At 37.5% G+C, this 24,661-nt stretch overlaps 1 protein-coding gene across 1 annotated transcript in view; it reads left to right on the top strand.

Annotated features, from left to right (window-relative positions):
• Positions 1-24,661, top strand: part of LOC128660591 (inter-alpha-trypsin inhibitor heavy chain H3) — a 372,698-nt gene that overhangs the window by 9,468 nt on the left and 338,569 nt on the right. Inside the window, exons 2-4 of the mRNA XM_053714518.1 lie at positions 14,675-14,692; positions 22,741-22,907; positions 24,145-24,249. Coding sequence (XP_053570493.1) covers positions 14,675-14,692; positions 22,741-22,907; positions 24,145-24,249 — 290 coding nt within the window. The remainder of the gene's footprint in view (positions 1-14,674; positions 14,693-22,740; positions 22,908-24,144; positions 24,250-24,661) is intronic.

Here is a 24,661-nt window from a genome sequence, read left to right as displayed (position 1 = left end):
GTCACATATGGGCTCCGGGTTATCGCTTTAGTAGGGAGCGATAGTTGTGAGTACGGTGTTGATCTCTCACCTCTATAGCAGTCGGCGGCAGTGAGGGAAGTCCTCTAGACAGCGGGTGTCAGAGTCAGCCGGGAGGGATATCGCCGGGTAGTCCGCTGTTAAGGTTACCCTCTGCGAGGGTCACTTCAGGTCTGGAGGTGGATCGCTAATGCGGGAATTCCGTGAAGGGCAGTCAGTCCCGGCAGCCGAACAGAGTGCAGCGCACTGTCACTCCTATGTTCTGGTACGTGGGTCCAGCACTGTCAATGTCCAGGGAGGTTGCACCTAAGTAGGGGGATAGTTAAAGAGGCACTGAATGGCACTATCCCTGGCCCCAGAATCAATTAGTTGGCAGAAATTTATCTTTTGGGAAAAGGTCTGAGCGGAGCTCCTGTGGCACACGACCGCTCAGTGTAACAGTTGGCTCCGCCCCCTTTGTATTTATTTTAACCAGGTACAATAGCTATTAAATAGTTAAGAACTATTTAATAGCTACCTAGTTAAAATAATTACAAAATTACCTGTAAAATAAATCCTAACCTAAGTTACAATTAAACCTAACACTACACTATCAATAAATTAATTACATACAAATACCTACAATTATCTACAATTAAACCTAACACTACACTATCAATAAATTAATTGCATAAAATACCTACAAATAAATACAATTAAATAAACTAACTAAAGTACAAAAAATAAAAAAAGAATTGTTACAAAAAATAAAAAAATAATTTACAAACATTAGAAAAAGATTACAATAATACTATACTATGTAGTGTTAGGTTTAATTGTAGATAATTGTAGGTATTTGTATGTAATTAATTTATTGATAGTGTAGTGTTAGGTTTAATTGTAATTTAGGTTAGGATTTATTTTACAGGTAATTTTGTAATTAATTTAACTAGGTAGCTATTAAATAGTTCTTAACTATTTAATAGCTATTGTACCTGGTTAAAATAAATACAAAGTTGCCTGTAAAATAAATATTAATCCTAAAATAGCTACAATATAATTATTATTTATATTGTAGCTATATTAGGGTTTATTTTACAGGTAAGTATTTAGTTTTAAATAGGAATACTTTATTTAATAAGATTTATTTTATTTCGTTAGATAAAAATTATATTTAACTTAGGGGGGTGTTCTGCCGACCGCACACCGCCGCAACCTACGTTATCCCTATGTACCCCTAATCTGCTGCCCCTAACACTGCCGACCCCTATATTATATTTATTAACCCCTAATTTGCCGCCCCCAACGTCGCCGCCACCTACCTACAATTATTAACCCCTAATCTGCCGACCGGACCTCACCGCTACTATAATAAAGTTATTAACCCCTAATCCGCCTCACTCCCGCCTCAATAACCCTATAATAAATCGTATTAACCCCTAATCTGCCCTCCCTAACATCACCGACACCTAACTTCAAGTATTAACCCCTAATCTGCCAACCGGACCTCACCGCTACTCTAATAAATTTATTAACCCCTAAAGCTAAGTCTAACCCTAACACTAGCACCCCCCTAAGTTAGATATAATTTTTATCTAACAAAATAAATTATTTCTTATTAAATAAATTATTCCTATTTAAAGCTAAATACTTACCTGTAAAATAAACCCTAATATAGCTGCAATATAAATTATAATTACATTGTAGCTATTTTAGGATTTATATTTATTTCTCAGGCAACTTTATATTTATTTTAACTAGGTACAATAGTTATTAAATAGTTATTAACTATTTAATAACTACCTAGGTAAAATAAATACAAATATACCTATAAAATAAACCCTAACCTAAGTTACAATTACACCTAACACTACTCTATAAATAAAATCATTAACTAAACTACCTACAATTAAATACAATTAAATTAAATAAACTAAATTACAAAAAAAAAAACAACACTAAATTACAGAAAATAAAAAATAAATTACAAGAAGTTTAAACTAACTATACCTAAACTAAGCCCCCTAATAAAATAAAAAAGCTACCCAAAATAATAAAAGTCCCTACCCTATACTAAATTACAAAGTAATCAGCTCTTTTACCAGGCCTTAAAAGGGCTTTTTGCGGGGCATTGCCCCAAAGTAATCAGCTCTTTTACCTGTAAAGAAAAATACAATACCCCCCCAACATTAAAACCCACCACCCACACACCCCTACTCTAAAACCCACCCAAACCCCCCTTAAAAAACCTAACACTAACCCCCTGAAGATCACCCTACCTTGAGCCGTGTTCACCCAGCTGGGCCGAACTCTTCATTCAAGCGGGGCAGAAGAGGTCCCCCATCCGGTAGAAGTCTTCATCCAAGCAGGGCAGAAGAGTTCCTCCATCCAGTTGAAGTCATCATCCAAGCGGCATCTTCTATCTTCATCCATCCAGAGCGGAGCGGCAGCATCCTGAAGACCTCCAACGCGGAACATCCATCCTGGCCAACGACTTCCCGACGAATGACGGTTCCTTTAAATTATGTCATCCAAGATGGCGTCCCTCGAATTCCGATTGGCTCATAGGATTCTATCAGCCAATCGGAATTAAGGTAGGAAAAATCTGATTGGCTGATTCAATCAGCCAATCAGATTGAAGTTCAATCCGATTGGCTGATCCAATCAGCCAATCAGATTGACCTCGCATTCTATTGGCTGTTCAGATCAGGGGTTAAGGGTTAATAAAATTTTATTTTTTATTAACCCCGGGTTAATAAAATGTATTATAGTGTATGCGAGGCGGGAGTGCGGCGGTTTAGGGGTTAATACATTTATTAAAGTGGCGGCGATGTTCCGGTCGGCAGATTAGGGGTTAATAATTGTAGTTGGGTGGCGGCGACATTGGAGGCGGCAGATTAGGGGTTAATAACTATAATGTAGGTGTCGGCGATGTTAGGGGCAGCAGATTAGGGGTTAAATAATTTTATTATAGTGTTTGCGATGTGGGGGGGCCTCGGTTTAGGGTTTCATAGGTAGTTTATGGGTGTTAGTGTACTTTTTAGCACTTTAGTTAAGAGCTTTATGCTCCGGCGTTAGCCCATAAAGCTCTTAACTACTGACTTTTAAATGCGGTAGGAGTCTTGGCGGTAGAGGCTGTACCGCTCACTTCTTCAAAGACTTGTAATACCAGCGTTAGGCAAATCCCATTAAAAAGATAGGATACGCAATTGACATAAGGGGATTTGCGGTAGACAAAAGTTGCGGAAGAAAAGTGAGCGGTACACCTTTTTCTGCCAAACTCGTAATACCAGCAGGCGTTAAAAAGCAGCGTTAGGACCCATTAACGCTGTTTTTTTAACCCTAACGCAGAACATGTAATCTAGGCGTATGTATTGTTTTTTTTAGCAGACCCAGCATATTCAAAATATGCCATTATTATATGTGTATGTATCATCAGGTTTATAAAATAGCATGTAAAATGTGAAAATTTTGTATTTTTTTGCCCGACTCAATAAATAATGTTATTTTATTTTTCTAAGCTTTATCATCAAAACCTGTGTGGATAACTATTTGTAGTAGGTAACCTGTCTGAAATAAGCAGAAATTAAGAAAATGTCACTGATTTTTCCCACTGAATATTGCAAGCATGTCAATTTGATTAATTATCAAAAACAGCATCTTATACCCCATATTTAGGCTCTTTGTCCCTTACCCACAATAAAACCAAACACACAGTAACTTGGGGTTGTAAAGGCTGCAGCCAATTTATTATTTAAAACATGTAAACAAATAAATAACTTACAAACCACATGAAAAGGCATTGGTTACAAAGTAACCCACCTTAGTGCTTGCCCCATAGGAGCTCAATAACTGTTCAAACTCTATTAAGTAAACTTATTGCTAACCTCTTCTAAACCCACAGCAGGTACCCACATTGCTTCCATAACTTCTCAGACAGCAAGCACACCACCACAGGCACGGCCACCAGCAGAGCCCTGACAAGCTCCCAAGGCCTTTAAAACTCCTTCTTTTAGATTAAAATTGAATAACTGCAAACCCACCTCATTCAGATGTACCCTATCTTTTAAGAAAAAAACATTTTCATGACTCCCCTTCAAACTCCACGTGTCATATAGACACCCCCTCTCTGCCTCACAAAGCTACTCAATACCCTGTTCATTTTCCTTCTAGATGTATCCAATTTTTTACTATCCCACGCCACCCTACAGAAAACGCTGGGTTCCAATTCAGACCAAACAACCCGTAGCTGAGGAAATAACTCCCACAATCTCCCCAAATCTTACTCCTTTCTAGACACCAGATCTCTCAGTGCGGTAAAACCAAGATCATTGCCACCCAAATTAATTACTAAAATACCTGGAGGGCAGAACAGCCTGGAATACTCCACAACCTTCAAAAGGACCTGATCCCATTTTAAGCCCCTAACATCAAGCCAGCGCAGCACCACATCCTCAGTAGGTAAACAAAGCTGACAACCATCATCTCTCACTGCCGCGACACGTCTGGCCCAATAAATGTAAGAGTGCTGATAAACCAACACTCCACCGGACTTAAAAAACAACAATATAAAGAGCTATAGGGCCAAATATTGACAAACGTAAGACTTAAACCTCCCCGACGACCATCTCCCAATTCCCTGAATCTTTTCATCACTCATTCCCAACATTCTCACTTCAGTAGCTGCTCCAATTCTGAACGAATGGGAACTAAATTAAAATGCAGGAAACCCAACCAATGTCAATGCCTTTCGGAACTTTCCAAAAATGTGTACTTTATTTAATGTATCTTAGTTTCCCAGGTTTCTACACCTGTCTGATTGCAGACATAACCAATAAAAGTTGAAAGGCTATTTTTTTTTAAGACGATTTCAAGATTGTCATGTCTGCAATGAAACAGTTCTAGCGACTTGGAAAATTAAAATATGGTACACAAAGCATGCATTTGTAGAAATTACACCCTTTGGTGCATCAATTAAGGGGCTACATGTATCTCTAACACATAACTGAGTGGCACAACAATTAATGGAATATGGTGCTTTGCATAAAAAATATTTTATTACATTGTCTATTTTTGTGCTAGCAATACTTGTAGCCCCTCATTTGATGCGGGGTGTACTTTCCAAAAATGTGTACTTTATTTAATGTATCTTAATTTCTCAGGTGGCTACAGCTGTCTGATTGCAGACATAAAAAGCTGTCTGATTGCAGACATAACCCGTAAAGTTGAAAGACTATTTTTTTTTCATTCTCTTTACAAAATAAATAATATTTTTGAAGGAATTATGGGCGAGATTACATATATGGCGCATGCCCGTAATTTCACCTTGCACATCGGGGTATTACATGAACCCGGCCTGCAGTTCATAAAGGGCCGTAAGTTGGATAAACTAGCGATGTCCAGAAATGAACGTAAATACAAATTTCTGGAGTCGCCAGTGACTTACAGCACTTTAGAAACTGCCAGCGCCTAAGAAAATTAAAAAAAAATCACAAAATAAAAATCCACAAATCTCCCATAAAAGTCTAACCCGTCTCCCAAAAATAAACTTGACACATAAAAACCCCTATATCTGCCATCAAACCCACATCAGAACTAATAATAAAAGTATTAACCCCGAAATTGACAACCCCCCACAACGCAATATGCCTAATTAAACTATTAACCCTAAATCCGCCACTAACGCACATCGCGATCTACCTAGTAAAAGTATTAACCCCTTATCTGCCATTAACCTACATCGCAAAGTACCTATTAAAACTATTAACTGCTAATCGGCCATTAACCCACATTGCAACAAACCTTATAAATCTATTAACCTCTAATCCACCATACCCACACAACGCAATAATCCTAATAAAACTATTAAACCCTAAACCGCCCTCCCCCACAAATGCAATAAACTTAATTAACTTATTGACCCCTAATCCACTAACCCCACACAACGCAATAATCATAATAAAACTATTAACCCCTAAACCCCTAAATTAAATTACTAAGCCCCCTAACCTAACAAGCCTTAACCTAACACCCCCTAAATTAACCCTAATTACCTAAATTAAAAAATACTAAGTTACAATTAAAATAAAAAAACTAACATTACTTAAAAAAAAACTAAAATTAAATTAATCTAAGATTACAAAAAATAAAAAAGTCTAACATTACAGAAAATAATAAACAAATTATCAAAATACAATTAATCAAATCAGCCAATAGGATTTCAGTCGCTCTCATCCTTTTGGCTGATTTGAATTTAAAGAATCAAATCAGCCAATAGGAATTCAAGGAATTCAAGGTACCCCATATTTAAACATGTACCTTTTAAATATCCTGTGTGGCGGTGATCGTACGAAGAGGATCTCCACGCTCCATGCCTCTGAGGTTGCCGGTCTTCATTTATGCCATTGCTGGTCTTCACTTCCGTGGTCACCGGTCTTCAGTTCCGCCCTCTGCTCCGTGGTAGCTTGTTCCTTGACAAAGATAGATGAGTTCAGTTCCGCCGTCTGCTCCGTGCTGGCTTGTTCCTGGAAGAAGATAGAAGAGGTCGTCGCTTGGAAGAAGATGTCGGCCACTTGGAAGAATACTTCACCGCCTGGAACAGGACCTTCTCCGCCGGACTTGAGGAACCGTGAGTACCTACTTGGGGGTTAGATTTAGGATTTTTTTTAAATGTTTGAGGTTTTTTTTTAGATTAGGGTTATGGGCACTCTTAAAAGAGCTGAATGCCCTTTTAAGGTCAGTAAAAGAGTTGAATGCCCTTTTAAGGGCAATGCCCATACAAATGCCCCTTTAGGGGCAATGGGTAGTTTAGTTTTTTTAGTGTTAGGTTTATTTATTTTGGGGGGTTTGGTGGGTGGTGGGTTTTACTGTTAGGGGGGGACTTAGAACTTTTTTAAAATGCAAAAGTGTTGTTTAACTTAGGGCAATGTCTTACAAAAATACATTTGAAGGGCTATTGGTAGTTTAGCATTAGATTAAGGGGTGTTTTTATTTTGGGGGGGATTTTTTATTTTCATAGGGATTAGGTTTAATTTTTTTATTTCTTTCATGTAATTAGCAAGAGTCCATGAGCTAGTGTCGTATGGGATATACATTCCTACCAGGAGGGGCAAAGTTTCCCAAACCTCAAAATGCCTATAAATACACCCCTCACCACACCCACAAATCAGTTTTACAAACTTTGCCTCCCGTGGAGGTGGTGAAGTAAGTTTGTGCTAGATTCTACGTTGATATGCGCTCTGCAACAGGTTGGAGCCCGGTTTTCCTCTCAGCGTGCAGTGAATGTCAGAGGGATGTGAAGAGATTATTGCCTATTTGAATTCAATGATCTCCTTCTACGGGGTCTATTTCATAGGTTCTCTGTTATCGGTCGTAGAGATTCATCTCTTACCTCCCTTTTCAGATCGACGATATACTCTTATATATACCATTACCTCTACTGATTCTCGTTTCAGTACTGGTTTGGTTTTCTACTACATGTAGATGAGTGTCCTGGGGTAAGTAAGTCTTATTTTTGTGACACTCTAAGCTATGGTTGGGCACTTTTATATAAAGTTCTAAATATTTGTGTTTAAACATATATTTGCCTTGATTCAGGATGTTCAATATTCCTTATTTCAGACAGTCAGTTTCATTATTTGGGATAATGCATTTGAATAATCATTTTTTTCTTACCTTAAAATTTGACTTTTTTCCCTGTGGGCTGTTAGGCTCGCGGGGGCTGAAAATGCTTCATTTTATTGCGTAATTCTTGGCGCTGACTTTTTTGGCGCAAAAAAATGTCTTTGTTATTTCCGGCGTCATACTTGTCACCGGAAGTTGCGTCATTTTTAACGTTTTTGCGCCAAAGGTGTCGGCGTTACCGGATGTGGCGTCATTTCTGGCGCTAAAAGCATTTAGGCGCCAAATAATGTGGGCGTCTTTTTTGGCGCTAAAAAATATGGGCGTCATTATTGTCTCCACATTATTTAAGTCTCATTGTTTATTTGCTTCTGGTTGCTAGAAGCTTGTTCACTGGCTTTTTTCCCATTCCTGAAACTGTCATTTAAGGAATTTGATCAATTTTGCTTTATATGTTGTTTTTTCTATTACATATTGCAAGATGTCTCAGATTGACCCTGAATCAGAAGATACTTCTGGAAAATCGCTGCCTGATGCTGGACCTACCAAAGTTAAGTGTATTTGCTGTAAACTTATGGTATCTGTTCCTCCAGCTGTTGTTTGTAATGAATGTCATGACAAACTTGTTAATGCAGATAATATTTCCTTTAGTAATGTTACATTACCTGTTGCTGTTCCATCAACATCTAATACTCAGAGTGTTCCTGTTAACATAAGAGATTTTGTTTCTAAATCCATTAAGAAGGCTATGTCTGTTATTCCTCCTTCTAGTAAACGTAAAAGGTCTTTTAAAACTTCTAATTTTTCAGATGAATTTTTAAATGAACATCATCATTCTGATTCTGATAATTTTTCCTCTGGTTCAGAGGATTCTGTTTCAGAGGTTGATGCTGATAAATCTTCATATTTATTCAAAATGGAATTTATTCGTTCTTTTCTTAAAGAAGTTTTAATTGCATTAGAAATAGAGGATTCTGGTCCTCTTGATACTAAATCTAAACGTTTAAATAAGGTTTTTAAATCTCCTGTAGTTATTCCAGAAGTCTTTCCTGTCCCTGATGCTATTTCTGAAGTAATTTCCAGGGAATGGAATAATTTGGGTAATTCATTTACTCCTTCTAAACGTTTTAAGCTATTATATCCTGTGCCATCTGACAGATTAGAGTTTTGGGACAAAATCCCTAAGGTTGATGGGGCTATCTCTACTCTTGCTAAACGTACTATTATTCCTACGGCAGATAGTACTTCCTTTAAGGATCCTTTAGATAGGAAAATGGAATCCTTTCTAAGAAAAGCTTACTTATGTTCAGGTAATCTTCTTAGACCTGCTATATCTTTAGCGGATGTTGCTGCAGCTTCAACTTTTTGGTTAGAAGCTATAGCGCAACAAGTAACAGATCATAATTCTCATAGCATTGTTAATCTTCTTCAACATGCTAATAATTTTATTTGTGATGCCATCTTTGATATCATTAGAGTTGATGTCAGGTATATGTCATTCCAGCCCAGCTGGCAGGGGGCAGATTACGGTTTTTCAAAGAAATTTGGATCAATTCGATTCACAATCTTTGGATTCAGAACATTGTTTCAGAAGGGTACAGAATAGGCTTCAAGATAAGGCCTCCTGCAAGAAGATTTTTTCTTTCCCGTGTCCCAGTACATCCAGTGAAGGCTCAAGCATTTCTGAAATGTGTTTCAGATCTAGAGTTGGCTGGAGTAATTATGCCAGTTCCAGTTCTGGAACAGGGGCTGGGGTTTTACTCAAATCTCTTTATTGTACCAAAGAAGGAGAATTCCTTCAGACCAGTTCTGGATTTAAAAATATTGAATCATTATGTAAGGATACCAACATTCAAAATGGTAGCTATAAGGACTATTCTGCCTTTTGTTCAGCAAGGGCATTATATGTCCACAATAGATTTACAGGATGCATATCTGCATATTCCGATTCATCCAGATCACTATCAGTTTCTGAGATTCTCTTTCCTAGACAAGCATTACCAGTTTGTGGCTCTGCCGTTTGGCCTAGCAACAGCTCCAAGGATTTTTACAAATGTTCTCGGTGCCCTTCTGTCTGTAATCAGAGAACAGGGTATTGTGGTATTTCCTTATTTGGACGATATCTTGGTACTTGCTCAGTCTTCACATTTAGTAGAATCTCATACGAATCGACTTGTATCGTTTCTTCAAGAACATGGTTGGAGGATCAATTTACCAAAGAGTTAATTGATTCCTCAGACAAGGGTAACCTTTTTAGGTTTCCAGATAGATTCAGTGTCCATGACTCTGTCTCTGACAGACAAGAGATGTCTAAAATTGGTTTTAGCTTGTCGAAACCTTCAGTCTCAATCATTCCCTTCGGTAGCCTTATGCATGGAAATTCTAGTTCTTATGACTGCTGCATTGGACGCGATCCCCTTTGCTCGTTTTCACATGCAACCTCTTCAGCTTTGTATGCTGAACCAGTGGTGCAGGGATTATACAAAGATATCTCAATTAATATCTTTAAAACCGATTGTACGACACTCTCTGACGTGGTGGACAGACCACCATCGTTTAGTTCAGGGGGCTTCTTTTGTTCTTCCAACCTGGACTGTGATTTCAACAGATGCAAGTCTGACAGGTTGGGGAGTTGTTTGGGGGTCTCTGACAGCACAAGGGGTTTGGGAATCTCAGGAGGTGAGATTACCGATCAATATTTTGGAACTCCGTGCAATTTTCAGAGCTCTTCAGTCATGGCCTCTTCTAAAGAGAGAGTCGTTCATTTGTTTTCAGATGGACAATGTCACGACTGTGGCATATGTCAATCATCAAGGAGGGACTCACAGTCCTCTGGCTATGAAAGAAGTATCTCGAATATTGGTATGGGCGGAATCCAGCTCCTGTCTAATTTCTGCGGTCCATATCCCAGGTATAGACAATTGGGAAGCGGATTATCTCAGTCACCAAACGTTACATCCGGGCGAATGGTCTCTTCACCCAGAGGTATTTCTTCAGATTGTTCAAATGTGGGGACTTCCAGAAATAGATCTGATGGCTTCTCATCTAAACAAGAAACTTCCCAGGTATCTGTCCAGATCCAGGGATCCTCATTCGGAGGCAGTGGATGCATTGTCACTTCCTTGGCAGTATCATCCTGCCTATATCTTTCCGCCTCTAGTTCTTCTTCCAAGAGTAATTTCCAAGATTCTAAAGGAGTGCTCGTTTGTTCTGCTGGTGGCTCCAGCATGGCCTGACAGGTTTTGGTATGCGGATCTTGTCCGGATGGCCACTTGCCAACCGTGGACTCTTCCGATAAGACCAGACCTTCTATCGCAAGGTCCTTTTTTCCATCAGGATCTCAAATCCTTAAATTTGAAGGTATGGAGATTGAGCACTTGATTCTCAGTCATAGAGGTTTCTCTGACTCTGTGATTAATACTATGTTACAGGCTCGTAAATCTGTATCTAGGAAGATATATTATCGAGTCTGGAAGATTTACATTTCTTGGTGTCTTTCTCATCATTTTTCTTGGCATTCTTTTAGAATTCCTAGAATTTTACAGTTTCTTCAGAATGGTTTGGATAAAGGTTTGTCTGCAAGTTCCTTGAAAGGACAAATCTCTGCTCTTTCTGTTCTTTTTCACAGAAAGATTGCTAGTCTTCCTGATATTCATTGTTTTGTACAAGCTTTGGTTCGTATAAAACCTGTTATTAAGTCAATTTCTCCTCCTTGGAGTTTGAATTTGGTTCTGGGGGCTCTTCAAGCTCCTCCGTTTGAACCTATGCATTCGCTGGACATTAAATTACTTTCTTGGAAAGTTTTGTTTCTTTTGGCCATCTCTTCTGCTAGAAGAGTTTCTGAATTATCTGCTCTTTCTTGTGAGTCTCCTTTTCTGATTTTTCATCAGGATAAGGCGGTGTTGCGAACTTCTTTTAAATTTTTACCTAAGGTTGTGAATTCTAACAACATTAGTAGAGAAATTGTGGTTCCTTCATTGTGTCCTAATCCTAAGAATTCTAAGGAAAGATCGTTGCATTCTTTGGATGTAGTTAGAGCTTTGAAATATTATGTTGAAGCTACTAAAAATTTCCGAAAGACTTCTAGTCTATTTGTTATCTTTTCCAGTTCTAGGAAAGGTCAGAAGGCCTCTGCCATTTCTTTGGCATCTTGGTTAAAGTCTTTGATTCATCATGCTTATGTCGAGTCGGGTAAAACTCTGCCTCAAAGGATTACAGCTCATTCTACTAGGTCAGTTTCTACTTCCTGGGCTTTTAGGAATGAAGCTTTGGTTGATCAGATTTGCAAAGCAGCAACTTGGTCTTCTTTGCATACTTTCACTAAATTCTACCATTTTGATGTGTTTTCTTCTTCTGAAGCAGTTTTTGGTAGAAAAGTACTTCAGGCAGCTGTTTCAGTTTGATTTTTCTGCTTATAATTTCAGTTTTTTTCATTATAAGATTTAAACTTTATTTTGGGTGTGGATTATTTTCAGCGGAATTGGCTGTCTTTATTTTATCCCTCCCTCTCTAGTGACTCTTGCGTGGAAGATCCACATCTTGGGTATTCATTATCCCATACGTCACTAGCTCATGGACTCTTGCTAATTACATGAAAGAAAACATAATTTATATAAGAACTTACCTGATAAATTCATCTCTTTCATATTAGCAAGAGTCCATGAGGCCCACCCTTTTTTGTGGTGGTTATGATTTTTTTGTATAAAGCACAAATATTCCAATTCCTTATTTTTTATGCTTTCGCACTTTTGTCTTATCACCCCACTTCTTGGCTATACGTTAAACTGATTTGTGGGTGTGGTGAGGGGTATATTTATAGGCATTTTGAGGTTTGGGAAACTTTGCCCCTCCTGGTAGGAATGTATATCCCATACGTCACTAGCTCATGGACTCTTGCTAATATGAAAGAAATGAATTTATCAGGTAAGTTCTTACATAAATTATGTTTTTTGATAATTTTGTTTATTATTTTATGTTAGACTGTAATGTTAGACTTTTTAATTTTTTGTAATCTTAGATTAATTTAATCTTAGTTTTTTTATTTTTAAGTAATATTAGCTTTTTTATTTTAATTGTTTGTAACTTAGTATTTTTTAATTTAGGTTATTGGGGTTAATTTAGGGGATGTAAGGTTAGGGGGCTTAGTAATTATGGTGCGCTTGTATTACAAGGTGGAGAGCTAATATCGCTTGCATGCAAGCAATATTTAGTGCTCCACTTGTAATCTGGCCCATAGGGTTTACGCTTGCACAAAAACATTTTACTTTCAGCTTGTAAAACTTGTTCTAACCCGCTTGCGTTAAAAGCTAGTAATCTAGCCCTTAGTATTCTATACCTATCTTGTTCAATAAAAAAAAAAAATCATTAACTCTCAGAAGATAAAATGTATTATTTTTGCCACTTTAAACCATCTTTCAATTTATCCGGAAAAAAAAAATGATTATGAATAAAATATCTAACTATACAAATATTAGATGCATTGTAAAATTATACATAATTCTGAAACAAGTTTTGGCCCTACATGGCCTTTTTCAATGCTAAAATTCTTTAGGGCCTAAACGTTTTTGCTGCACTATCTTTTCTAACTTGCCTCTCCACTATCCCACCTGATGCAGAGGTTCCAATATATCGGCCAGGACTCTGGGGTTAGTGTGATGCTTTCTTTTTATCTTTTTCTATTTATTTTCTTATTCACTCTGCTTTTTTCAGTACTATACCTTACCCAGTGGGAGGGTGGTATGTGAGCAAGGTGATACGATGTGATATTACTTTCTGTTAATTATTTTAATTTATTAATAAAGGTTATGTTTGATCAATAGAAATAGTGCTGTAAGCCCCTATGCTTTCTCTCTTTTATGTAATTAAATCAGTAGAAATATTGTCAGATACCCCCACACCTCTTAGACCTCTCCCTGCTCCCCAATCACACATTTAGTCACTAAAGGTTGTAATCCCCAAATCCATTAACTGCTAAAGTCCTGCCAGGGTTAATGTCCTTAGATCTCAGCAGCTCTAGACCCAAAACAGTCACATCTGCCCCAGACCAGTGTTACCTTGAGTGACAGCTTATAGATTTTCATTGTTCTTTGCATTTGACCGGGTGACAAACAACAAAGAAACTGGTAATTCAGGGGGATGACTTCCTGTAGCTTATTGTGCCAATTATATTTTGCCCCATTTTATTGCAAAAAAACTCCTACAGGTATCCCCCTGCCCAGGTGTAGCACTCGCCCCTCCCTTTCCAGATGGAACAGACACATTAGATGTGGGCATAGCAGTCTTGGTAAAGTGTGGTCTTGAAGTAGCTCCCATCTAGCTGGATGCCTCTTACCAAAGACTCTGCTATTATTCATGGGTGCCCTGTTAGTGGAGTAAAAATCTGCCAGCATATTCTATATTAATAACACTTTGTTACAGTGTATCCACAATGTTTGAAGTAAATAAATAAAAGATCCTTTTGACTGAATAAGATTTTGATATTTTTTATTCAAATGTTGTTTTATTTACCTGTAATTAATATTCTGTATCTTTATTACACATTAAAAGAACAAAACACATATTTCATTATTTAATAATTGAGCAATGTGCTCCAAATAATTATCACTTCACATAAACTGCTCTGGAGGATTATGATGTTTAATCATATTTATGAAATCTACTCAATGTAAGATGTTTTACTTATAAAACCTGATGCATCTAAATGACTGTCTTCAGGATACTTTACATTATCTTTATACTTTTTACTTGACTTTTTCTGTTAATTCATTATTATTCCTTTTTTGCAAAAACCAATTCTGCAAGTTACTGTTACAAAAAATCACACCATACAATTTTCACAAGACATCATATTAAAACATGCAATGAAACAAATATAATTCTTTACAACACGCAAGAGATCTTATTTCTAAATCTGTTGTTGGATGTAACAGCTAATAGTCTAAGTTTTCCTACTTTTTTGTTCAATTATAAATTAATAATGTGCAATAAGTGTGCTTGACTACACTAGTATAATACTTATCAGAAATTAATTTTAATGGTTTGTTTCTTTATTTTACAGAAACGGAGTACTCAAGAGGTAAGACATTATGCAAGTCACATTAGGACATAAAAGACCTTGTTTTATTATTGTAATAAATACAGTAGTAGAATGTGACAACAATTTAGCTAGGCAATATCGCAACCAAGCTAACCTGTGTGCATATTACAAGTTAAAAGTAAACAGGTGTGCTCACGCATTTTAGGTGGCGGACTGAAATCATCCCGATACGATCATGATGATTGATGACCCCTGCTAGCGGCCGATTTCACCAGAAATACTTGTGCAATGTTAAATGCTGACAGCGTATGATATCTGCATTTAGCGAGGTTGAGCCGACATGATTCGCTACCACGAATAATGTCCGCTCGAGTTTTGTTAAATCTACCCCTAGCGTAAAGTGGAAGGCTTTAAAAAAAAATGTGCTTTAGTGCACATTAAAATAAAGTTTTACACTCATATTTACACTATCGCCTAGATTACGAGTTTTGCGTTAGAAGCTGTGTGGTGCTAATGAGCAGTTTATGCTCACCGCTCACTTACAGACAGCGCTGGTATTACGGGTTTTTACAAACATGGTGTTAAAAGACAAGAAGTGAGCGTTGAGCAAAATTTTGCTCCACATCTCACTCCAATACCAGCGCTGCTTAAGTTAGCGGTGAGCTGGTTGTGCGTGCTCGTGCACAATTTCCCCATAAGAATCAATGGGGAGAGCTGGCTGAAAAAAGTCTAACACCTGCAAAAAAGCAGCGTTTAGCTCCTAACGCAGCCCCATTGATTCCTATGGGGAAATAAAATTTATATTTACACCTAACACCCTAACATGAACCTCAAGTCTAAACACCCCTAATATTACACTTATTAACCCCTAATCTGCCACCCCCGACATCGCCGCCACCTACATTATATTATTAACCCCTAATCTGCTGCTCCGGATACCGCCGCCATCTACATTATACTTATTAACCCCTAATCTGCTGCCCCCAGCATCGCCGACACCTACATTATATTTATTAACCCCTAATCTGCCGCCCCCAACGTTGCTGCCACTATTCTAAATTTATTAACCCCTAAACCTAAGTATAACCCTAACCCTAACCCCCCCTTACTTAAATATAATTAAAATAAATCTAAATAAAATTCCTATCATTACCTAAATAATTCCTATTTAAAACTAAATACTTACCTGTAAAATAAACTCTAAGCTAGCTACAATATAACTAATAGTTACATTGTAGCTAGCTTAGGGTTTATTTTTACTTTACAGGCAAGTTTGTATTTATTTTAACTAGGTAGAATAGTTACTAAATAGTTATTAACTATTTAATAAACTACCTAGCTAAAATAAAGACAAATTTACCTGTAAAATAAAACCTAACCTAAGTTACATTAACACCTAACACTACACTACAATTAAATACAATTAACTAAATTAAATACAATTAAATACAATTAAATAAAATTAGCTAAAGTACAAAAAAAAAGATTAAATTACAGAAAATAGTAAACAAATTACAAGATTTTTAAACTAATTACACCTAATCTAATCCCCCTAACAAAATAAAAAAGCCCCCCCCAAAATAAAAAAAAGCCCTAAAGCCCTACCCTACACTAAATTACAACTAGCCCTTAAAAGGGCCTTTTGCGGGGTATTGCCCCAAAGCAATCAGCTCTTTTACCTGTAAAAAAAATTACAAATCCCCCTAACATTAAAACCCACCACCCACACAACCAACCCTACTCTAAAACCCACCCAATACCCCCTTAAAAAAACCAAACACTAACCCCTTGAAGATCACCTTACCGGGAGAAGTCTTCATCCAACCGGGCCGAAGTCCTCAACGAAGCCGGGAGAAGTCTTCATCCAAGCCGGGCGAAGTAGTCCTCCAGACGGACAGAAGTCTTCATCCAGATGGCATCTTCTATCTTCATCCATCCGGCGCGGAGTGGGTCCATCTTCAAGACATCCGACGCGGAGCATCCTCTTCATCCGACGGCTAACACTGAATGAAGGTACCTTTAAGTGACATCATCCAAGATGGCGGATTAGGGGTTAAATGTTTTATTTTACTGTTTGCGATGTGGGAGGGCCTCGGTTTAGGGGTTAATAGGTAGTTTATGGGTGTTAGTGTACTTTTTAACACTTTAGTTAAGAATTTTATGCTACGGCTTTGTAGTGTAAAACTCTTAACTACTGACTTTAAAAGCAGTACCAGTCTTGACAGGAGAGGGTCTACCGCTAACTTTGTGGCAGACTCGTAATACCGGCACTATGCAAGTCCCATTGAAAAAAGAGGATACGCAATTTACGTAAGTGGATTTGAGGTATTTCCAAGTGTGGCCAAAAAAGTGAGCGGTAGACCTGTACCTGCAAGACTTGTAATACCAGCGGGCATTTAAAAAGCATCGTTAGGACCGGCCAACGCTGCTTTTTAAGCCTAACGCAAAACTCATAATCTAGGTGTTTCTGATTAAATGATTAATATAAATATTACTCATTTTTGTTTATAAGGGTTCAATTATATATAGTATATGACAAGGTGTTTCAATGGAATTTATGTCTAAATATGTGTATAAATGAGGGTATAGGTATATATATATATATACTACTGGTCAAAAGTTTTAAAACAGGGGGGCGGAGCCAACTATCAAAGCAGCAGGACGCATCTTCTTAGAGCTCCTGATACTGAATTAAATATCTTATTATATTACTTACGCTCAATAACTTTATCCTAAGTTCTACATTTTACTAAGTCCTGGATTGTAAGGTGCAAGTGCTACAGGCATTGAATCCACGTTGATAGCTTTTACAAGGACACGAAAATCTTCTGGGACTACTACGATAATAGTTCATGGTAAACTGCCATATCAGGGAACAGCTTTGCGCTATTTCTTATATCGGAGACTATCTATGTGTCACGCTATGGAGAAACAAGTTATATCTCTACTACACAACTTAATGTTAGAATAGGATGTCAGGCACTCCAAACTCATTGTGACACTCAAATCAGCTATGCATCAGACCCAAGAAGTGCCAATAGCAAGTGGACCCTTCTACAATCCTAGTAAAGAAATATCGGATGTACCGCAAGTGAGTGGTGATTCCCTCCAGCACGCAGAGAACGTACATGAAGACATGCGGCATTCGGAGATCCAAATGAAGGAATCAGTGGACCCCGGCGGTCATCCCAGCTCTCAGCAGCTCGCTATTGTTAAAACAGAAGGGACATGTTCTAAGCGCTGGGAATCTAAATCTAAGTCCCTGCTGTTCTCAATAATATCTCCCGCGAGTGGTGGCTTACTAGTCTTACCTGCAGGGCTTTGGTCGGATTTTGTAGGGGCTTTAACACCGGAGCTCGTCTCCTCTCTAGACAGATCGCGGGCTGACTCAAGGCTAGACATTGAAGCTCAGATGGACGCTAGTGGGGCTTTTCTTATTGCGACACCTGGGAAGATTGCAGGTTGTTTCCATCTTGTGACCAGACCGGCACCATCGCTTGAACAGTTTCACACTGGACATATTCTTTGCTTGCCTTGCAACGCAGTGGGAATTGGATGGAGACCCCTAATGAACAACAAGTCAGGTATCGGCTAATCTATATATAACGCTCTCAGGCTGGGCACTATTGTACAGAAGCAGCAGTGGAGACTTGAGGCTTAATATAATGATTACTCAGCCGTTTATGAAAACATAACTGTTGATGACATAGAATGAGCACATTTATTTAAGAAAATGTATTATAAGTCATGGTTGGTAGCCGTTAACTTAAACATCTGACTGTTCCTTTCTCTCTACACGCTACTTGTCTTCCATTGTGCGGGACTGCTGCAGGGGTGTGCATGGCCGGAGGAGTCTATTAAGTATTCACATTCAGCTGAACATTCTGTTTATCACATTGAGGATACAAAGATTTTATTTCAGTTGTCAGTCACTACTTTTATTTTATTTTTTATTTTTCTTACCATAGTTGATTAAAGGCAGTCCGGACACCATGAACCCTAAGTCTCTACAACAGATGGCTCATTGCTGACAGAACTTATAAAGACTGCCACATTCTGAACAGTGTAACCTATATACGGATGATCCAATATGTTCTTAGCCCTGAGGTGATATTTGTACTCTCTAAATCCCATGAATCGGATTTTAGTGTCTAATATAAGGGTCTTACTTGTTTCTACTAGACACAGAGCTGTAGATATATGTTACTACCTTAGGAGACCTATCATTGTTGGGTTCTATGTCTCCCCACTTTCGCTGGAGATATGCTGCTTAGTGTTACACTAATGTTGGTTTACAGCTACACCAATTTCTCCCATTATACACACAGCTTATTATGTAATAATATCCCTGTAGCTGGGCAGCATGTCCCTTGTTAAAGTTCACTCGTTGTATATTACTTTAGCTATATGTAACTCTGTAAAATATTTGGTTTCTCTAGCATGTTTCAACAAATCATATATAACTATTCTAGAGATATCTAATAAGATATTACTTGTTCTCTAAATCACTGGGCTCCCTAGATCATCAACATAAAATACCAACTCAACTACTGTGAAGCTGACTCTACTAACGTGTTGTTTTTAGGCTGGACCCTGCAACACGATGTCATTGGATATCACAGTATCCATATTATCTATAACAGGGAAACATACTTACTTAATTACTTACGCAGAGGCAGGAGGAGGTTAACTGAGGATTTCTTTAGATACTTAGGCCTCATGACATGTCTATATTATACTACGCTAGTGGGTTTCCGTTTTATATTACCTCCTCTAGCAATTTAGCTCTTATAACATATGTATATTGCACCGCATTTGGTTGTCTGTGCTTTATCTCTCCTCCTCTGGATATTTAACTTTCATGGCACACGTATATTACACCACACTAGTGCTTTTGTGTTTTACATTACCTCCTCTAGAGGGTTAACTCTCATCACATATATACACTACATCCTACTGATTTGTCCATGTTATATATTATCCCATTTAGACAGTTAGCTTTTGATTCATATGTATACTATGCTAGTAGGCTTATGCGCTATGTTTTCTCCTCTAGGTATGTAGCTCTCAGGGTGTATATATACTTCACCGCACTAGTGTGGCTGTGTTTCATGTAGCCTCCTCTAGACATCTAACACTTATGGCACATACGTATTACTCAGCACTAGTCTATCGGTTTTATATGGCCTTCTCTCAATAGTTGGCTCTTATACTGAGCCAATGTATCTGGTTATTACATTATAAGGAACCTGAATCAATACTATTGTGCCGGAGAGATAGAGAACTTTGCCATTGATACCCTAATTCAATTTCCCCAAGGTATTAATAGAGAGTAACTTTACTAGCAGTGTTTTTGAAAACTTAGAGACCCAATAATAGTAACCACCATCCTGATTTGCTAACTGGCTCCGCCCTCCGCCCTCCATCCCCCCCCCTATTCCATTTTGAGCGGCTCTCGCCCGCTGCACTCCCTCCCCCCTTAAATCTATAAAACTAACTCCGCCCTGGCCTTACCAATAACTGAATAGATACTCTATTTTACTATTTCTATGGCTCGGAGAGGATCATTTCTGGCCTACTATATATACAAATTATGAAAGACCTATACGTAACTATATTCTCATAGTTTAGGTTTTATTCATTTTGCCATGTTTTATTACGCATCATTATATTTCACCTTTTCAGAAAAGCAACATCTAGATGAAGATTATATTTAGATTAATGGAAATATTATTAGTATGTTCTCTTTCACCTCACCTAACCGAGTCTATTGACAATTAAATGTTTAGTAAGGTCCCATATTACTAAAAGTGAGGTTTCATTCAAAGTTTCCAGATGTATTGTTGACTTTTGTATTTTTGTGATAAGATTGACTCACAGATTTGTTGCGTTTATTTGTTGTTATTGTAATTTCTCAATAAAAACCTTATTAAAAAAAAAAAAAGTATTAAAACATCCCCATTTTCCAGTTTATATTGAAATTTAAGCAGTTCAAGTACAGTGAATAACCTGAAATGGTACAAAGGTAAGTGGTAAACTGCAAGAGGTGAAAAAAGTTTATGTTAACAAAAACCGAAAAATAATGTGCATTGCAGAGTTTAAAAAAAAAGAAGGTATTTTTAAGGGAAAAAGTAATGGGTTAACAAATGACAAATGTTCAGCAGTAATGTAAGTAAATTAAGCCTTGAAAGTTTATGCTAACAATTCCTAAAGGTGTCCCAAATTTTGTTGATTACTTACAAGCCCTCTAAATTTATAAAAGCAGTGTTGGAACAGACTGTGTTACTACACCCTGTTAAGAAATATTTGGACAGTATTGTACTGCAGGAATGTAGTATGTTGCTCTCTAAATGGTGAGAAAAAGGCAAATAACAAAGGAAGACAGACAGACCATTATAACCCTTAAAAGTGTAGGTCTTTTCTTTAGAGAAAATTGCAAAGAAAGCCAAGGTGTCAGTGAGCACAGTTTCCTCTGTACCTCTGACAAGAGGAGGTCTGGCAGACCCAAAACCACAACAGGATCAGAAGAAACATTTCTGAGCGTAAACAGCTTGCGTGACAGGCGACTCACAGGAAAACAGCTTCAAGCACAGCTTAACACAGATCGAAGTAATCAAGTCTCAGTTTCAACTGTTAAGAGAAGACTTTGAGCTGCAGGTTTCACAGGTCAAGTGTAGTAAAAAAGTAATTGCTAAGATGGAAATATAAGAAAAAGAGGCTTGCCTGGGCCATGAAGCACTGCCAGTGGACTACTGAAGACTGGAAGAAGGTCGTATGGACCGATGAATCAAAATTTTAGATCTTTGGTTCATCACGCAGGGTTTTTATAAGCCCTCGAGTAGGAGAAAGGATGGTTCCTTGGTGTGTGAAACCAACTGTCAAACATGAAGGAGGAAGTGTGATAGTCTGGGGCTCTTTTGCTAGATCCAGAGTTGACAACTTGCACAGTTGCATCCTGAACCAAAACTACTACCACAGCATTTTGCAGCGCAATGCAGTACCCTCCGGTTGAGGGTTGGTCAGGGGTTCATTCTACAACAAGATATGACCTTAAACATACCTCCAGGCTGTGTCAGAACTACCTTAGAAGAAAAGAACAAGGCTTCAAATCATGGAATGGCCAGCACAGTCTCCTGACTTAAACCCCATCAAGCTGGTTTGGGAGGAAATGGATAGAAGGGTAAAAGCAAAGCAATCTACAAGTGCAACACATTTGCGGGAACTTCTGCAACAGTGTTGGGAAGAACTTTTCGAAAAATATTTGATTTCCATTGTAGAAAAAAATGCCACAAGTGTGTTCGGCTGTAATATCTGCAAAAGGTGGCTACTTTGATGAGTCAAAAATTTAGAGTACATATGTTTAAAGAAAATTATTCCATGATTACATTTTTATGTCCAATTGTTTATTTGTTCTATGCTTTATTTTCAGAGTACATTGAGGCATTTAAACGTGAAGTTCAATAAAAACTGAAAAAATGTATGTGTTCTAAAACTTGACCGGTAGTGTATATATATTTTCAGACTCCTAACCAAGCCCCACAGTGCCAGATGTATACATATGTTTACTAACTAATGCTGGCTCCTGTTTATGTTGTCTGTGTTTTCATATGCAGGAAAGGGGGGAGGTGGGGAGTGTCTGCTCTTTTTGTTTACCCAGCCCCTTTCAGTGGGGGTCCCAGGCTACCTCATCAGCAGTGCTAAACTGGGAGCTTCTAAGTAAGTTTTTAAAAGGTTTTATACTGGATTTTTAGATCAGTATCTGTGCATATTCTTCTTAATAGTAGTGTCTATTACATGCAGTTATATGAAAATTGGTGTATACCATTTCTTTCAAATTTATGTGGAGAAGAAGTTAACCCATTGGGTTTCACTCGCATACAAACAAACCGACCAAGTAAAAATCTTCAGTTCAGCAGTTTTTGTGTGCAAATTAAAAAAATATTTAGGACACCACTTATAATCTAGCCCTTAATATTTTAAATGTGCACTTTATGGCTAAATCATTGTAATTTGTTAAAAAATGTATTTTAAATGTATATTATAAAAACAACATAGACTTGTTTTTGAACCTCTCTTATGTCTTCCAGCCTGGTGGTAAAATAGAGATCTACAGTGTAAATATTGACAGTAAAGTGACATCTCGCTTTGCACACAATGTTATTACAAGCAGAGCTGTTAATCGAGCCAACAAATCACAAGAAATATTCTTTGATGTGGATCTGCCCAAAACAGCTTTCATCACAAACTTCAGCATGTAAGTCGTTTTATCTTGTATGTGTTTATGCAGTGGAGGATAACATTATGCAAGAAGGTTTATTTTTCATATGTTGAAAATGTGATTTATCATATAGTGAGTTGAAACTATCATTTAATTATAATATGAAGAAAAACACAATCATTATAGGTGCCTTCAAGCAACGTAAGATAATTATTTAAACATATGTCTAGAGACTGATTGGTTATGTAGAGTGAGAACTGTCCTTCTTACATGACAAGACATTTTTTAACAGAAAGAAAAGAATCTCATCTTTAAAGTGAATGTGAATTTTGATGAATTAGTGCCCGGTTTTTAATAATCCTATTAAAAACAAGAGAACTTTAATTAATCAAAATTGACATTTCACTTGTTTTCTTCAAAAACGTACCTTTTAATCCTGGCAGCCGCTCCAGCGATTCCCCCGGCTGTCGGAAGCCTCTGCAGACATCAGAAATGACGAATCCGGCTTCTTCCAATCACGGCTCCCCCACCCGGGGGAATCTTGGCCTGATGCAAAAGCTGTGATTGGAGGAAGCGGGATTCGTCATTTTGGACCTGAAAAGACGGCTTGCAACCGGACGGAGGAAGTGCTGGAGCGGTTGCCAGGATTAAAAGGTAAATTTTTGAAGAAAACGAGTGAAATGTCAATTTTGATGAATTAAAGTGCCCTTGTTTTTAATAGGATTATTAAAAACCGGGCACTAATTCATCAAAATTGACCTTCACTTTAAAATAAGTATGACCATCTGGTTATCACATATCTAATGTGAAAATTACACTACAAATGTAGTGTGACAAAAGCAGTGCTGAAACTGTGCTTCTCTCTCAGCACATAATAGTATTAAGTCATGATGTATTATCGAAGAAGAAGAGACTCTTTATGAGTCTTATGTGGGAGTTAGCATTTTTTATAGGAAGAGGCACTGGTCTGTCCCTACCTTATTTTTATACTTGTACGCAATCATCTAGAAGTGTTATACATTTTCAGCCACCTATTCCTCTGTTTCTGCTTCTAGCTCAACCAATATAACTAAAAAAGAAGCAGTAAATAAAGCTCGAGTAATTAAAACTCTGTACCTTGTTAAAATGTAACTAAAAAATAACCTCTAGATATTACCACTAATGTTATTATGAAAGTATGGAAAGTGCTAAGAAGAATGGACTTAGATTATTCATTTTGGTAATATTGCATTAGAAAACCACATAATGTGTTTCATGTGTCTATGTAATACAGGACAATTGATGGCGTAACATATGAAGGAGTAATTAAGGAAAAGGAAGCTGCTAAACAACAGTATCAAAAAGCCGTATCACGCGGACAGACAGCTGGACTTGTCAAGTAAGATTAACCACTTTTATGACAATGGGTGAATATTTAAAAAAGTATAATAGTTTAGATTATTATTGCTATGTATTGTATGTATTTTCAGCATTCTCTTATATTGACCAGTTTAAAGTAGAAGAGTTCTTAACATATTGTTCCAAAGGTGAAACACACACTCATACTTTTGGTCCAAAAGTACATATTTTTTCCTGTTTATAGCCTGCCAATAGGACATCTGTGAAACATTTTTCATAAAGGACTGAAGAAGGCCTAAAATATTAGTCTACTATTGTGTTACAAAATGTAACCAACACAATCATTTTAATCTGTAACCCTGAAACAGCATAATAAACCCTAAATATGATACTGTTCTAATGCAATTCCACCAACACTCAAAAGATTCCCTGTGTACAAATATCATCCCCTA

Source organism: Bombina bombina, chromosome 5 (assembly GCF_027579735.1).
Source record: "Bombina bombina isolate aBomBom1 chromosome 5, aBomBom1.pri, whole genome shotgun sequence".
In the NCBI taxonomy this organism is placed as follows: Eukaryota; Metazoa; Chordata; class Amphibia; order Anura; family Bombinatoridae; genus Bombina; species Bombina bombina.
The sequence above is the reverse complement of the archived record's forward strand: the minus strand, read 5'-3'. Positions and strand labels throughout refer to the sequence as shown.